This window comes from Dendrobates tinctorius, unplaced genomic scaffold (assembly GCF_039654945.1).
Source record: "Dendrobates tinctorius isolate UK_male_01 unplaced genomic scaffold, ASM3965494v1 ptg000445l, whole genome shotgun sequence".
In the NCBI taxonomy this organism is placed as follows: Eukaryota; Metazoa; Chordata; class Amphibia; order Anura; family Dendrobatidae; genus Dendrobates; species Dendrobates tinctorius.
Window position 1 is genome coordinate 1,017,394 of NW_027362107.1, and position 15,254 is coordinate 1,032,647.

At 51.6% G+C, this 15,254-nt stretch overlaps 1 protein-coding gene across 1 annotated transcript in view; it reads right to left on the reverse strand.

Annotated features, from left to right (window-relative positions):
- The window catches only part of LOC141077384 (uncharacterized), a 143,312-nt gene that overhangs the window by 26,104 nt on the left and 101,954 nt on the right, over positions 1-15,254 (reverse strand). The window contains exons 6-7 of the mRNA XM_073564284.1: positions 13,582-13,938; positions 412-720 (exon numbers count right to left, since the gene is read on the reverse strand). Of these exons, the coding sequence (XP_073420385.1) occupies positions 412-720; positions 13,582-13,938 (666 nt within the window). The remainder of the gene's footprint in view (positions 1-411; positions 721-13,581; positions 13,939-15,254) is intronic.

Consider the following 15,254-nt stretch of genomic DNA (forward strand, 5'->3'; position numbering starts at 1 on the left):
GCCTGGATCCTCCCATACAGAGACCCCCGTCTCCGTGTGGTCATTCCCAGTTGCTAGCAACGCCCTATGAACTAATTTGGAAATCATTGGATCAACCGTGAAGGGTTAATTTAGCCCTCCCTAAATAGCTACCCCGACATAAATACTTTATACCCCACTGTACATACAAAGAAGATAGGACAGTGACCCCTGAATGGTTGGCCGCCATGTGGCAGTCAGGGAGTTCTCAGCAGGCCCCAGTGCAGGACATTTCAGTCACTGGCTTTGACTTACAGAACAATTTGCCTGATCACAAGAAACATTAAGTTTTCAACCATTGTTTCATTTTATAAAGCAAAATAAATGTGTCCGTGCAGTGTATTATTAGACAGGCTGTCACAATATGGACAGGACTTGTTCTGCTCCACTCACCCAGATGCTCCAGGTGCCATGTCTCCATCTTCAGGGATCCAGAACTTTGATGTTTCACCTCACACCTGAAAGTCCTTCTACGATCCCTCAGTGCTGGGGTGTAACTCATGGAGCTGGTGGCATGGAACAGACCCGACTGGTCAGAGAGGACGTCAGTGGTGACCGAGGGCAGGGAACGTCCGTCGTCTGTGTGCCAGGTAGCCTCTATGGGGGCCGGGTAAAACGAATGGATCTTACAGGACAGCTTCATGGTGCCCCCCACATGGACCGTCTCCTCGTTCTGCTTTATGGCGTCCAGCACAGGAGCAGCTGAGGGAACATCACACATCAGACACAATGTCACCTACACTTCCCAAGACTCTTCCTGTGACCAGTCCACTATCTGTGTGACCGGTATTACTGGTGCAAGTCATAATCACGGCTAAACCGGGGAAAATGCAACGAAAGCGTCTCCTCTGCAGAAGGCAAGAAACAGACGAACCCGAGCACAACGCATTCAAAAGGGCGCATGACTGTCACAAAATAAATGTGGCTTGTACAGGGGGGGAAAGACGTATTTGATCCCATGCTGATTGCGTACGTTTGTCCACTGAGAGACACACTGAGCGTGAGCTGTCTGCCGAGAAAGAATGGGTGAGAATTCCTATGAGAGAGACACTGAGCGCGAGCTGTCTGCCGAGGAAGAATGGGCGAGAATTCCACTGACAGAGACACACTGAGCGCGAGCTGTCTGCCGAGGAAGAATGGGCGAGAATTCCACTGACAGAGACACACTGAGCGCGAGCTGTCTGCCGAGGAAGAATGGGCGAGAATTCCACTGACAGAGACACACTGAGCGCGAGCTGTCTGCCGAGGAAGAATGGGCGAGAATTCCACTGACAGAGACACACTGAGCGCGAGCTGTCTGCCGAGGAAGAATGGGCGAGAATTCCACTGACAGAGACACACTGAGCGTGAGCTGTCTGCCGAGGAAGAATGGGCGAGAATTCCATCGAGAGAGACACTGAGCGCGAGCTGTCTGCCGAGGAATGGGCGAGAATTCCACTGACAGAGACACACTGAGCGCGAGCTGTCTGCCGAGGAAGAATGGGCGAGAATTCCACTGACAGAGACACACTGAGCGCGAGCTGTCTGCAGAGGAAGAATGGGCGAGAATTCCACTGACAGAGACACACTGAGCGCGAGCTGTCTGCCGAGGAAGAATGGGCGAGAATTCCATCGAGAGAGACACTGAGCGCGAGCTGTCTGCCGAGGAAGAATGGGCGAGAATTCCACCGAGAGAGACACTGAGCGCGAGCTGTCTGCCGAGGAAGAATGGGCGAGAATTCCACTGACAGAGACACACTGAGCGTGAGCTGTCTGCCGAGGAAGAATGGGCGAGAATTCCATCGAGAGAGACACTGAGCGCGAGCTGTCTGCCGAGGAAGAATGGGCGAGAATTCCACTGACAGAGACACACTGAGCGTGAGCTGTCTGCCGAGGAAGAATGGGCGAGAATTCCATCGAGAGAGACACTGAGCGCGAGCTGTCTGCCGAGGAATGGGCGAGAATTCCACTGACAGAGACACACTGAGCGCGAGCTGTCTGCCGAGGAAGAATGGGCGAGAATTCCACTGACAGAGACACACTGAGCGCGAGCTGTCTGCCGAGGAAGAATGGGCGAAAATTCCACTGACAGAGACACACTGAGCGCGAGCTGTCTGCCGAGGAAGAATGGGTGAGAATTCCACCGAGAGAGACACTGAGCGCGAGCTGTCTGCCGAGGAATGGGCGAGAATTCCACTGACAGAGACACTGAGCGCGAGCTGTCTGCCGAGGAAGAATGGGCGAGAATTCCACTGACAGAGACACACTGAGCGCAAGCTGTCTGCCGAGGAAGAATGGGCGAGAATTCCACTGACAGAGACACACTGAGCGCGAGCTGTCTGCCGAGGAAGAATGGGCGAGAATTCCACCGAGAGAGACACTGAGCGCGAGCTGTCTGCCGAGGAATGGGCGAGAATTCCACTGACAGAGACACTGAGCGCGAGCTGTCTGCTGAGGAACAATGGGCGAGAATTCCACTGACAGAGACACACTGAGCGTGAGCTGTCTGCCGAGGAAGAATGGGCGAGAATTCCACTGACAGAGACACTGAGCGCGAGCTGTCTGCTGAGGAACAATGGGCGAGAATTCCACTGACAGAGACACACTGAGCGTGAGCTGTCTGCCGAGGAAGAATGGGCGAGAATTCCACTGACAGAGACACTGAGCGCGAGCTGTCTGCCGAGGAAGAATGGGCGAGAATTCCACTGAGAGACACACTGAGCGCGAGCTGTCTGCCGAGGAAGAATGGGCGAGAATTCCACTGAGAGAGACACTGAGCGTGAGCTGTCTGCCGAGGAAGAATGGGGGAGAATTCCACTGAGAGAGACACTGAGCGCGAGTTGTCTGCCGAGGAAGAATGGGCGAGAATTCCACTGAGAGAGACACACTGAGCGCGAGCTGTCTGCCGAGGAAGAATGGGCGAGAATTCCACTGACAGAGACACACTGAGCGTGAGCTGTCTGCCGAGGAAGAATGGGCGAGAATTCCACCGAGAGAGACACTGAGCGCGAGCTGTCTGCCGAGGAATGGGCGAGAATTCCACTGACAGAGACACACTGAGCGCGAGCTGTCTGCCGAGGAAGAATGGGCGAGAATTCCACTGACAGAGACACACTGAGCGCGAGCTGTCTGCCGAGGAAGAATGGGTGAGAATTCCACTGACAGAGACACACTGAGCGCGAGCTGTCTGCCGAGGAAGAATGGGTGAGAATTCCACCGAGAGAGACACTGAGCGCGAGCTGTCTGCCGAGGAATGGGCGAGAATTCCACTGACAGAGACACTGAGCGCGAGCTGTCTGCCGAGGAAGAATGGGCGAGAATTCCACTGAGAGACACACTGAGCGCGAGCTGTCTGCCGAGGAAGAATGGGCGAGAATTCCACTGACAGAGACACACTGAGCGCGAGCTGTCTGCCGAGGAAGAATGGGCGAGAATTCCACTGACAGAGACACACTGAGCGCGAGCTGTCTGCCGAGGAAGAATGGGCGAGAATTCCACTGACAGAGACACACTGAGCGCGAGCTGTCTGCCGAGGAAGAATGGGCGAGAATTCCACCGAGAGAGACACTGAGCGCGAGCTGTCTGCCGAGGAAGAATGGGCGAGAATTCCACTGACAGAGACACTGAGCGCGAGCTGTCTGCCGAGGAAGAATGGGCGAGAATTCCACTGACAGAGACACACTGAGCGTGAGCTGTCTGCCGAGGAAGAATGGGCGAGAATTCCACTGACAGAGACACTGAGCGCGAGCTGTCTGCCGAGGAAGAATGGGCGAGAATTCCACTGAGAGACACACTGAGCGCGAGCTGTCTGCCGAGGAAGAATGGGCGAGAATTCCACTGAGAGAGACACTGAGCACGAGCTGTCTGCCGAGGAAGAATGGGGGAGAATTCCACTGAGAGAGACACTGAGCGCGAGTTGTCTGCCGAGGAAGAATGGGCGAGAATTCCACTGAGAGACACACTGAGCGCGAGCTGTCTGCCGAGGAAGAATGGGCGAGAATTCCACTGACAGAGACACACTGAGCGCGAGCTGTCTGCCGAGGAAGAAGGGGCGAGAATTCCACTGACAGAGACACACTGAGCGCGAGCTGTCTGCCGAGGAAGAATGGGCGAGAATTCCACTGACAGAGACACACTGAGCGCGAGCTGTCTGCCGAGGAAGAAGGGGCGAGAATTCCACTGAGCGCGACACTGAGCGCGAGCTGTCTGCCGAGGAAGAATGGGCGAGAATTCCACTGAGAGACACTGAGCGCGAGCTGTCTGCCGAGGAAGAATGGGCGAGAATTCCACTGAGAGAGGCACACTGAGCGCGAGCTGTCTGCCGAGGAAGAATGGGCGAGAATTCCACTGACAGAGACACACTGAGCGCGAGCTGTCTGCCGAGGAAGAAGGGGCAAGAATTCCACTGACAGAGACACACTGAGCGCGAGCTGTCTGCCGAGGAAGAATGGGCGAGAATTCCACTGACAGAGACACACTGAGCGCGAGCTGTCTGCCGAGGAAGAATGGGCGAGAATTCCACTGACAGAGACACACTGAGCGCGAGCTGTCTGCCGAGGAAGAATGGGCGAGAATTCCACTGAGCGCGACACTGAGCGCGAGCTGTCTGCCGAGGAAGAATGGGCGAGAATTCCACTGAGAGACACTGAGCGCGAGCTGTCTGCCGAGGAAGAATGGGCGAGAATTCCACTGACAGAGACACACTGAGCGCGAGCTGTCTGCCGAGGAAGAATGGGCGAGAATTCCACTGACAGAGACACACTGAGCGCGAGCTGTCTGCCGAGGAAGAATCGTCGAGAATTCCACTGACAGAGACACTGAGCGCGAGCTGTCTGCCGAGGAAGAATGGGCGAGAATTCCACTGAGAGACACACTGAGCGCAAGCTGTCTGCCGAGGAAGAATGGGCGAGAATTCCACTGAGAGAGACACTGAGCGCGAGCTGTCTGCCGAGGAAGAATGGGCGAGAATTCCACTGAGAGAGACACTGAGCGCGAGCTGTCTGCCGAGGAAGAATGGGCGAGAATTCCACTGAGCGAGACACTGAGCGCGAGCTGTCTGCCGTGGAAGAATGGGCGAGAATTCCACTGACAGAGACGCACTGAGCGCGAGCTGTCTGCCGAGGAAGAATGGGCGAGAATTCCACTGACAGAGACGCACTGAGCGCGAGCTGTCTGCCGAGGAAGAATGGGCGAGAATTCCACTGAGCGCGACACTGAGCGCGAGCTGTCTGCCGAGGAAGAATGGGCGAGAATTCCACTGAGAGACACTGAGCGCGAGCTGTCTGCCGAGGAAGAATGGGCGAGAATTCCACTGACAGAGACACACTGAGCGCGAGCTGTCTGCCGAGGAAGAATGGGAGAGAATTCCACTGACAGAGACACACTGAGCGCGAGCTGTCTGCCGAGGAAGAATCGTCGAGAATTCCACTGACAGAGACACTGAGCGCGAGCTGTCTGCCGAGGAAGAATGGGCGAGAATTCCACTGAGAGACACACTGAGCGCAAGCTGTCTGCCGAGGAAGAATGGGCGAGAATTCCACTGAGAGAGACACTGAGCGCGAGCTGTCTGCCGAGGAAGAATGGGCGAGAATTCCACTGAGAGAGACACTGAGCGCGAGCTGTCTGCCGAGGAAGAATGGGCGAGAATTCCACTGAGCGAGACACTGAGCGCGAGCTGTCTGCCGTGGAAGAATGGGCGAGAATTCCACTGACAGAGACGCACTGAGCGCGAGCTGTCTGCCGAGGAAGAATGGGCGAGAATTCCACTGACAGAGACGCACTGAGCGCGAGCTGTCTGCCGAGGAAGAATGGGCGAGAATTCCACTGAGCGCGAGCTGTCTGCCGAGGAAGAATGGGCGAGAATTCCACTGAGAGAGACACACTGAGCGCGAGCTGTCTGCCGAGGAAGAATGGGCGAGAATTCCACTGAGAGAGACACTGAGCACGAGCTGTCTGCCGAGGAAGAATGGGGGAGAATTCCACTGAGAGAGACACTGAGCGCGAGTTGTCTGCCGAGGAAGAATGGGCGAGAATTCCACTGAGAGACACACTGAGCGCGAGCTGTCTGCCGAGGAAGAATGGGCGAGAATTCCACTGACAGAGACACACTGAGCGCGAGCTGTCTGCCGAGGAAGAAGGGGCGAGAATTCCACTGACAGAGACACACTGAGCGCGAGCTGTCTGCCGAGGAAGAATGGGCGAGAATTCCACTGACAGAGACACACTGAGCGCGAGCTGTCTGCCGAGGAAGAAGGGGCGAGAATTCCACTGAGCGCGACACTGAGCGCGAGCTGTCTGCCGAGGAAGAATGGGCGAGAATTCCACTGAGAGACACTGAGCGCGAGCTGTCTGCCGAGGAAGAATGGGCGAGAATTCCACTGAGAGAGACACACTGAGCGCGAGCTGTCTGCCGAGGAAGAATGGGCGAGAATTCCACTGACAGAGACACACTGAGCGCGAGCTGTCTGCCGAGGAAGAAGGGGCAAGAATTCCACTGACAGAGACACACTGAGCGCGAGCTGTCTGCCGAGGAAGAATGGGCGAGAATTCCACTGACAGAGACACACTGAGCGCGAGCTGTCTGCCGAGGAAGAATGGGCAAGAATTCCACTGACAGAGACACACTGAGCGCGAGCTGTCTGCCGAGGAAGAATGGGCGAGAATTCCACTGAGCGCGACACTGAGCGCGAGCTGTCTGCCGAGGAAGAATGGGCGAGAATTCCACTGAGAGACACTGAGCGCGAGCTGTCTGCCGAGGAAGAATGGGCGAGAATTCCACTGACAGAGACACACTGAGCGCGAGCTGTCTGCCGAGGAAGAATGGGCGAGAATTCCACTGACAGAGACACACTGAGCGCGAGCTGTCTGCCGAGGAAGAATCGTCGAGAATTCCACTGACAGAGACACTGAGCGCGAGCTGTCTGCCGAGGAAGAATGGGCGAGAATTCCACTGAGAGACACACTGAGCGCAAGCTGTCTGCCGAGGAAGAATGGGCGAGAATTCCACTGAGAGAGACACTGAGCGCGAGCTGTCTGCCGAGGAAGAATGGGCGAGAATTCCACTGAGAGAGACACTGAGCGCGAGCTGTCTGCCGAGGAAGAATGGGCGAGAATTCCACTGAGCGAGACACTGAGCGCGAGCTGTCTGCCGTGGAAGAATGGGCGAGAATTCCACTGACAGAGACGCACTGAGCGCGAGCTGTCTGCCGAGGAAGAATGGGCGAGAATTCCACTGACAGAGACACACTGAGCGCGAGCTGTCTGCCGAGGAAGAATGGGCGAGAATTCCACTGAGCGCGACACTGAGCGCGAGCTGTCTGCCGAGGAAGAATGGGCGAGAATTCCACTGAGAGACACTGAGCGCGAGCTGTCTGCCGAGGAAGAATGGGCGAGAATTCCACTGACAGAGACACACTGAGCGCGAGCTGTCTGCCGAGGAAGAATGGGAGAGAATTCCACTGACAGAGACACACTGAGCGCGAGCTGTCTGCCGAGGAAGAATCGTCGAGAATTCCACTGACAGAGACACTGAGCGCGAGCTGTCTGCCGAGGAAGAATGGGCGAGAATTCCACTGAGAGACACACTGAGCGCAAGCTGTCTGCCGAGGAAGAATGGGCGAGAATTCCACTGAGAGAGACACTGAGCGCGAGCTGTCTGCCGAGGAAGAATGGGCGAGAATTCCACTGAGAGAGACACTGAGCGCGAGCTGTCTGCCGAGGAAGAATGGGCGAGAATTCCACTGAGCGAGACACTGAGCGCGAGCTGTCTGCCGTGGAAGAATGGGCGAGAATTCCACTGACAGAGACGCACTGAGCGCGAGCTGTCTGCCGAGGAAGAATGGGCGAGAATTCCACTGACAGAGACGCACTGAGCGCGAGCTGTCTGCCGAGGAAGAATGGGCGAGAATTCCACTGAGCGCGAGCTGTCTGCCGAGGAAGAATGGGCGAGAATTCCACTGAGAGAGACACACTGAGCGCGAGCTGTCTGCCGAGGAAGAATGGGCGAGAATTCCACTGAGAGAGACACACTGAGCGTGAGCTGTCTGCCGAGGAAGAATGGGCGAGAATTCCACTGACAGAGACACACTGAGCGCGAGCTGTCTGCCGAGGAAGAATGGGAGAGAATTCCACTGAGCGAGACACTGAGCGCGAGCTGTCTGCCGAGGAAGAATGGGCGAGAATTCCACTGAGAGAGACACACTGAGCGCGAGCTGTCTGCCGAGGAAGAATGGGCGAGAATTCCACTGAGAGACACACTGAGCGCGAGCTGTATGCCGAGGAAGAATGGGCGAGAATTCCACTGAGAGAGACACTGAGTGCGAGCTGTCTGCCGAGGAAGAATGGGCGAGAATTCCACTGAGAGAGACTCTGAGCGCGAGCTGTCTGCCGAGGAAGAATGGGCGAGAATTCCACTGAGAGAGACACTGAGCGCGAGCAGTCTGCCGAGGAAGAATGGGTGAGAATTCCATTGACAGAGACACTGAGCGCGAGCTGTCTGCCGAGGAAGATTGGGCGAGAATTCCACTGAGAGAGACACTGAGCGCGAGCTGTCTGCCGAGGAAGAATGGGCGAGAATTCCACTGAGAGAGACACTGAGCGCGAGCAGTCTGCCGAGGAAGAATGGGTGAGAATTCCATTGACAGAGACACTGAGCGCGAGCTGTCTGCCGAGGAAGAATGGGCGAGAATTCCACTGAGAGAGACACTGAGCGCGAGCTGTCTGCCGAGGAAGAATGGGCGAGAATTCCACTGAGAGAGACACTGAGCGCGAGCAGTCTGTCGAGGAAGAATGGGTGAGAATTCCATTGACAGAGACACTGAGCGTGAGCTGTCTGCCGAGGAAGAATGGGCGAGAATTCCACTGAGAGAGACACTGAGCGCGAGCTGTCTGCCGAGGAAGAATGGGCGAGAATTCCACTGAGAGAGACACTGAGCGCGAGCAGTCTGCCGAGGAAGAATGGGCGAGAATTCCACTGACAGAGACACTGAGCGCGAGCTGTCTGCCGAGGAAGAATGGGCGAGAATTCCACTGAGAGAGACACTGAGCGTGAGCTGTCTGCCGAGGAAGAATGGGAGAGAATTCCACTGACAGAGACACTGAGCGCGAGTTGTCTGCCGAGGAAGAATGGGCGAGAATTCCACTGATAGAGACATACCCCAAGCGACTTGCAGCTGTAATCGCAGCAAAAGGAGGCGCAACAAAGTATTACGTTACAGGGGCTGAATAATATTGCATGCCTCACTTTTCAGTTTTTTGAATTTCCACAAAAATTTTAAAATAACCAATAAATTTCGTTCATCTTCACAATTGTGTCCCACTTGTTGTTGAGTCTTCACCAAAAATTTACATTTGGTATCTTTATGTCTGAATGATGATATGTGGGAAAATGTTGAAAAGTTCCAGGGGGCTGAATACTTTCGCTAGGCACTCTATATGGCAGTATTGTGTGATCTATATGGCGGCGTTAGGTGTGATCTATATGGTGGTATTATGTGAGACCACTATGGCGGTATTATGTGTGATCTATATGGCGGTGTTACGTGTGATCTATATGGCGGTGTTATGTGAGACCACTATGGCGGTGTTACGTGTGATCTATATGGCGGTGTTATGTGAGAACACTATGGCGGTATTATGTGTGATCTATATGGCGGTGTTATGTGTGATCTATATGGCGGCGTTATGTGTGATCTATATGGCGGTATTATGTGAGAACACTATGGCGGTATTATGTGAGAACACTATGGCAGTGTTGTGTGATCTATATGGCGGTATTATGTGATCTATATGGCGGTGTTATGTGTGATCTATATGGCGGCGTTAGGTGTGATCTATATGGCGGCGTTAGGTGTGATCTATATGGCGGCGTTAGGTGTGATCTATATGGCGACGTTAGGTGTGATCTATATGGCGGTGTTATGCGTGATCTATATAGCTGTATTATGTGTGATCTATATGGTGGTATTATGTGAGAACACTATGGCGGTGTTATGTGTGATCTATATGGCAGTATTATGTGTGATCTATATGGCGGTATTATGTGTGATCTAAATGGCGGTATTATGTGTGATCTATATGGTGGTATTATGTGTGATCTATATGGCGGTATTATGTGTGATCTATATGGTGGTATTATGTGTGATCTATATGGTGGTATTATGTGTGATCTATGTGGCGGCGTTAGGTGTGATCTATATGGCGGCGTTAGGTGTGATCTATATGGCGGCGTTAGGTGTGATCTATATGGCGGCGTTAGGTGTGATCTATATGGCGGTGTTATGTGTAATCTAGCTGTATTATGTGTGATCTATATGGCGGTATTATGTGAGAACACTATGGCGGTGTTATGTGTGATCTATATGGCGGTATTATGTGAGAACACCATGGCGGTATTATGTGTGATCTATATGGCGGCGTTAAGTGTAATCTATATGGTGGTATTATGTGTGATCTATATGGTGGTATTATGTGAGAACACTATGGCAGTATTATGTGTGATCTATATGGTGGTATTATGTGAGAACACTATGGCGGTATTATGCGTGATCTATATGGCGGCGTCAGGTGTGTTCTGTATGGTGGTATTATGTGAGAACACTATGGCGGTATTATGTGTGATCTATATGGTGGTATGTGAGAACACTATGGCGGTGTTATGTGTGATCTATATGGTGGTATTATGTTAGAACACTATGGCGGTATTATGTGTGATCTATATGGTGGTATGTGAGAACACTATGGCGGTGTTAGGTGTGATCTATATGGTGGTATGTGAGAACACTATGGCGGTGTTATGTGTGATCTATATGGTGGTATTATGTTAGAACACTATGGCGGTATTATGTGTGATCTATATGGTGGTATGTGAGAACACTATGGCGGTGTTATGTGTGATCTATATGGTGGTATTATGTTAGAACACTATGGCGGTATTATGTGTGATCTATATGGTGGTATGTGAGAACACTATGGCGGTGTTAGGTGTGATCTATATGACGGCGTTAGGTGTGATCTATATGGCGGTATTATGTGTGATCTATATGGCGGTGTTAGGTGTGATCTATATGGCGGTATTATGGGTGATCTATATGGCGGCATTATGGGTGATCTATATGGTGGTATTATGTGTGATCTATATGGTGGTATGTGAGAACACTATGGCGGTGTTAGGTGTGATCTATATGGCGGCGTTAGGTGTGATCTATATGGCGGTATTATGTGTGATCTATATGGCGGTGTTAGGTGTGATCTATATGGTGGTATTATGTGTGATCTATATGGCGGTATTATGTGTGATCTATATGGTTGTATTATGTGAAAACACTATGGCGATATTATATGTGATCTATATAGCGGTGTTAGGTGTGATCTATATGGCGGTATTAGGTGTGATCTATATGGCTGCATTATGGGTGATCTATATGGCGGTATTATGGGTGATCTATATGGTGGTATTATGTGTGATCTATATGGCGGTGTTATGTGTGATCTATATGGCGGTGTTATGTGTGATCTATATAGCGGTATTATATGTGATCTATATAGCGGTATTATGTGTGATGTGCGATTTTTATCGTTTCTATATGGCTACATTTCCCCCCAGTCAGCTTCCCAGTGTCACCCTGTACTGCGCTTGTCACCTCGCTTTCACACATCGCCAGGACAGGATGGAGAAGACAGGATCTGAGGAGGGGAATGGGGTCTTTGCATGCAAAGTCTGGATCAGAACAGGCCATCAATCAGCTGGAATGTTTCCTGGATTTCTGTGAAGCAGACGGTCCATCCATGTGTATAAAAGACAGCGCTCTATGTACAATCCCTGGCACCGAACAGGGTGCCCCCCATAGACCAGCACACTGCTCTCCTGAAATACTCTGTGCTGCCATCGTCAAGGTAATCTCATGAATCGGATGGGTCACATCAGGTTCCGACCAACCCATAAATGTAGGCGTTACCAAAAGATTAGTCACAGGTAAGTGTTCACACTGGGCAGGTCAGGGACCCATCCGATTCATGAGATTACCTTGACGATGGTGGATGGGCGAACATTATTTGGCCAAATTTTGTGCTAAGCGTCTCGTGTATTTTTCCTAAACTTCAAAAACCATTTTGCTATTCACACTTCATGTATTTCACATTGACATGCTTTAACATGATTGCGTGCGATCATTTTCGTATTTTGATGTAAGTTGGTTTTTGGTATGCACCTGTTCAGACTGGTTCTAGATGTGCCGGTCAGTTTTCTGTTATCTGTATGATCTTGTCCCTGACATCCTTAGAAAGCTCTTTGGTCTTGCCCATGTTGTAGAGGTTAGAGTCTGACTGAGTGTGTGGACAGGAGTCTTTTATAAAGGTGACTATGTAAGACAGCTGTCTTTATTGCAGGGAACGAGTTGATTAGGAGCGTCTAACTGATCTGTAGGAGCCAGAACCCTTAATGGTTGGTAGGGGATCAAATACTTATCTCCCACTGCAAAATGCAAATACATTTATGTACTTTATACAGTGTGATTTTCTGGATTTTATTTTTGATATTCTATCTCTCAATGTTAAAAGTAACCTTCCCCTACAATTACAGACTGTTCATGTCTTTGTCAGTCGGCAAACGTACACAATCAGCAAGGGATCAAATACTTATTTCCCACACTGTACATTTCTAGACTACAGACGGATCACTTCTTCTGTGACATTTTTCTTGGTTTTCCATTTTTTCAGAGAATTGTCAGCGGTTTGTGACAAGTTGTGCACAAGGAAATAACGTTGTCTTGAACGTCCCTAGTCCCGAAGCTGAGCGTTTGCATTCAGGGTGGCAATGGTGAACACGAGAGATGAAGAATGGACATGCAGGCCTCCGGCCACGAGTCACCAGTCATGTGCACGCCGTATTGCTAACGCTACACCAGCGTGGGCGTGCCCGAGGTAAGGAGAGTGCAGGTCACCCGTCCCGCTGTCACGGGGTCCTGGCTGATGGCCGGAGTCCTGCACATCCATTCTCCTAGTCAGTGGTAGAGCTGTACAGTCACCGGTGGATGGGTGGGAGGGCGGCATTGTAGACACAGCATGGCCACTGAGGACCCCCCATTGCCTGTAGTATTAGGAGTCTATCATGGACTCTGAGGAAAGCCTTCCTTTATCATTTGCCATGAGCCCCGTGAAGATTGGCTACCTACAACCTGTCTCTCCCCGGCCCAGAGGGGTAACACCACTCTTATGTCATTATCTAATATTGATGACTCCATCTAGGGATGTTCCCAACACTAAGCCAAGAAAACGTCTGGTGCCTGAGCAGCCAATGCGGTGTGTGGCCCCAGCCCACGGCGTGCAGCCAGCCGGGTCACACAACAACATGCAGTCTTTACAGATGCCGGCACGTTTTGGACTGCATGATGTTTAGTTTGGTCATTACCACGGGAGTTTCATGGGATCTCAGATGGTTTACTTCTACTAGGCCACGAGCACCTGCCTGTGGCTGAGAGCAGATTTACTGTCTACATCCATTGTCTGAATGCTGACCCGTGTCCATTCCTGAGGTCTGTGAGATGGCGGTGTGTGGGGTCCATAATGCCCGGACCCCAGTGCTCTCACCTGTAACCTCCATGACCATCGCTTGTTCTGCCCTCTTCTCGGTGGCCGGGTGATAGGCTCTACAGATGTACGTGACGCCGTCATCTTTCTGGACACTTGGTCTCATCATTAAGGCACTTAGGTTACAGTAGGACTTGTCCTCAAGCTCATGCTCGGTTATTTCGTGGTTTCGGCTGGTGTTTTTCTCATCAGTAGAATTCCAGGTTACGATTTCTGTCTCTCGCCCTCCCCCATCCACCTTCAGCCATGTTACCTGCAAAGTCCTGGGTTTAAACCCCATAATTGGACAAGTCAGGGTGGTCTGCTCCTCGTGGGTCACATGCGCTGGACGGACGATCTCTAGTAAAGTCGGAGCAACTACAAGAGGAAAAAAGGAGAATTTTCTGATGAAACCATAAAAGCTGAAGCATAATCCTATGTAAGCACTGTACGTGGGCGATGTGTCCTTCACAGCAGGCAGCGCAGTGCGCTACTGGCATCGACAAGCATGACTATGGCTGTAAGATGCTCCATGGCCGAGACCCTAGTCACCCTATAAAGGGGTCCCTGCGTGTGTGCACATGTGTGCGCTTCACCCGCTGTCACTCTCAGACTCTATGCTGCCGAAAATTGGAGGAAGTCGGGGTGTCACGATCTGGTTCAGGTTGGAGCCAGTGTTATTGTAACCACTAGAGGGAGCAAGGCAGGAAGCGTAGTCAGGTGAAGCCGAAAGTCAGTACACTGGATAAGCAATACTTTAGCAATGGAGCAGGCGGATAACGAAGTCAGAGAAGCCAGAAGTCGGTACACGGGATCAGCGATACTTAGCAGATGGAGGAGCAGCAGCAGCAGCAGCAGAAGGAGCTTGACTACAGGCTGGAAGCACAATAATCACGCAATGAGGAAGTGTACTGGCTGAGGTTATATAGGGTGGGCAATTAGCAATCAATGGGCCAATTAGGAGAGCACAGGGTGGAACTGATCAAGAACAAGAATCACTGGTATCTGGTTTTGCATGGGATCTTCCAAGCAGCCGCATAGCTCAGATGGCTGAGCTGCTGGCCAGCAGACAAGAGGTTCTAGGTTCGATTCCTGACACGGGGCCTTTGTTGCCATGAAGAATGAGCCAGGAGTAAGCAATAAGCTCTTGTTTACGGGTCCTGGAATGATGGCCGACAGGTGGCAGGCAAAACACTTAAACTCTTCATCTGCTGAACATGATGGTTTTTAACAGGGAGAAATGCAAAGTACTACATCTGGGCAATAAAAATGAAAAAAGCATATACAGAATGGGAGGAATAGGGCTAAGTGACAGCACATGTGAAAAAGACTTGGGTATACTAATAGATCACAGACTGAATATGAGTCAACAGTGTGATGCAGCAGCAAAAAAGGCAAATGCAATTCTAGGATGTATTAACAGAAGCATACAGTCTAGATCACGTGAAGTCATTATTTCCCTCTACTCCTCTTTGGTCAGACCTCATCTGGAATATTGTGTCCAGTTTTGGGCGCCACATTTTAAAAAAGACATCAACAAACTGGAGCAAGTTAAGAAAAGAGCGACCAGAATGGTGACCGGTCTGCAAACCCTGTCTTATGAGGAAAGGTTGCAGGATTTGGGAATGTTTAGTTTGCAAAAGAGAAGACTGAGAGGAGACTTAATAGCTGTCTACAAATATCTCAAGGGCTGT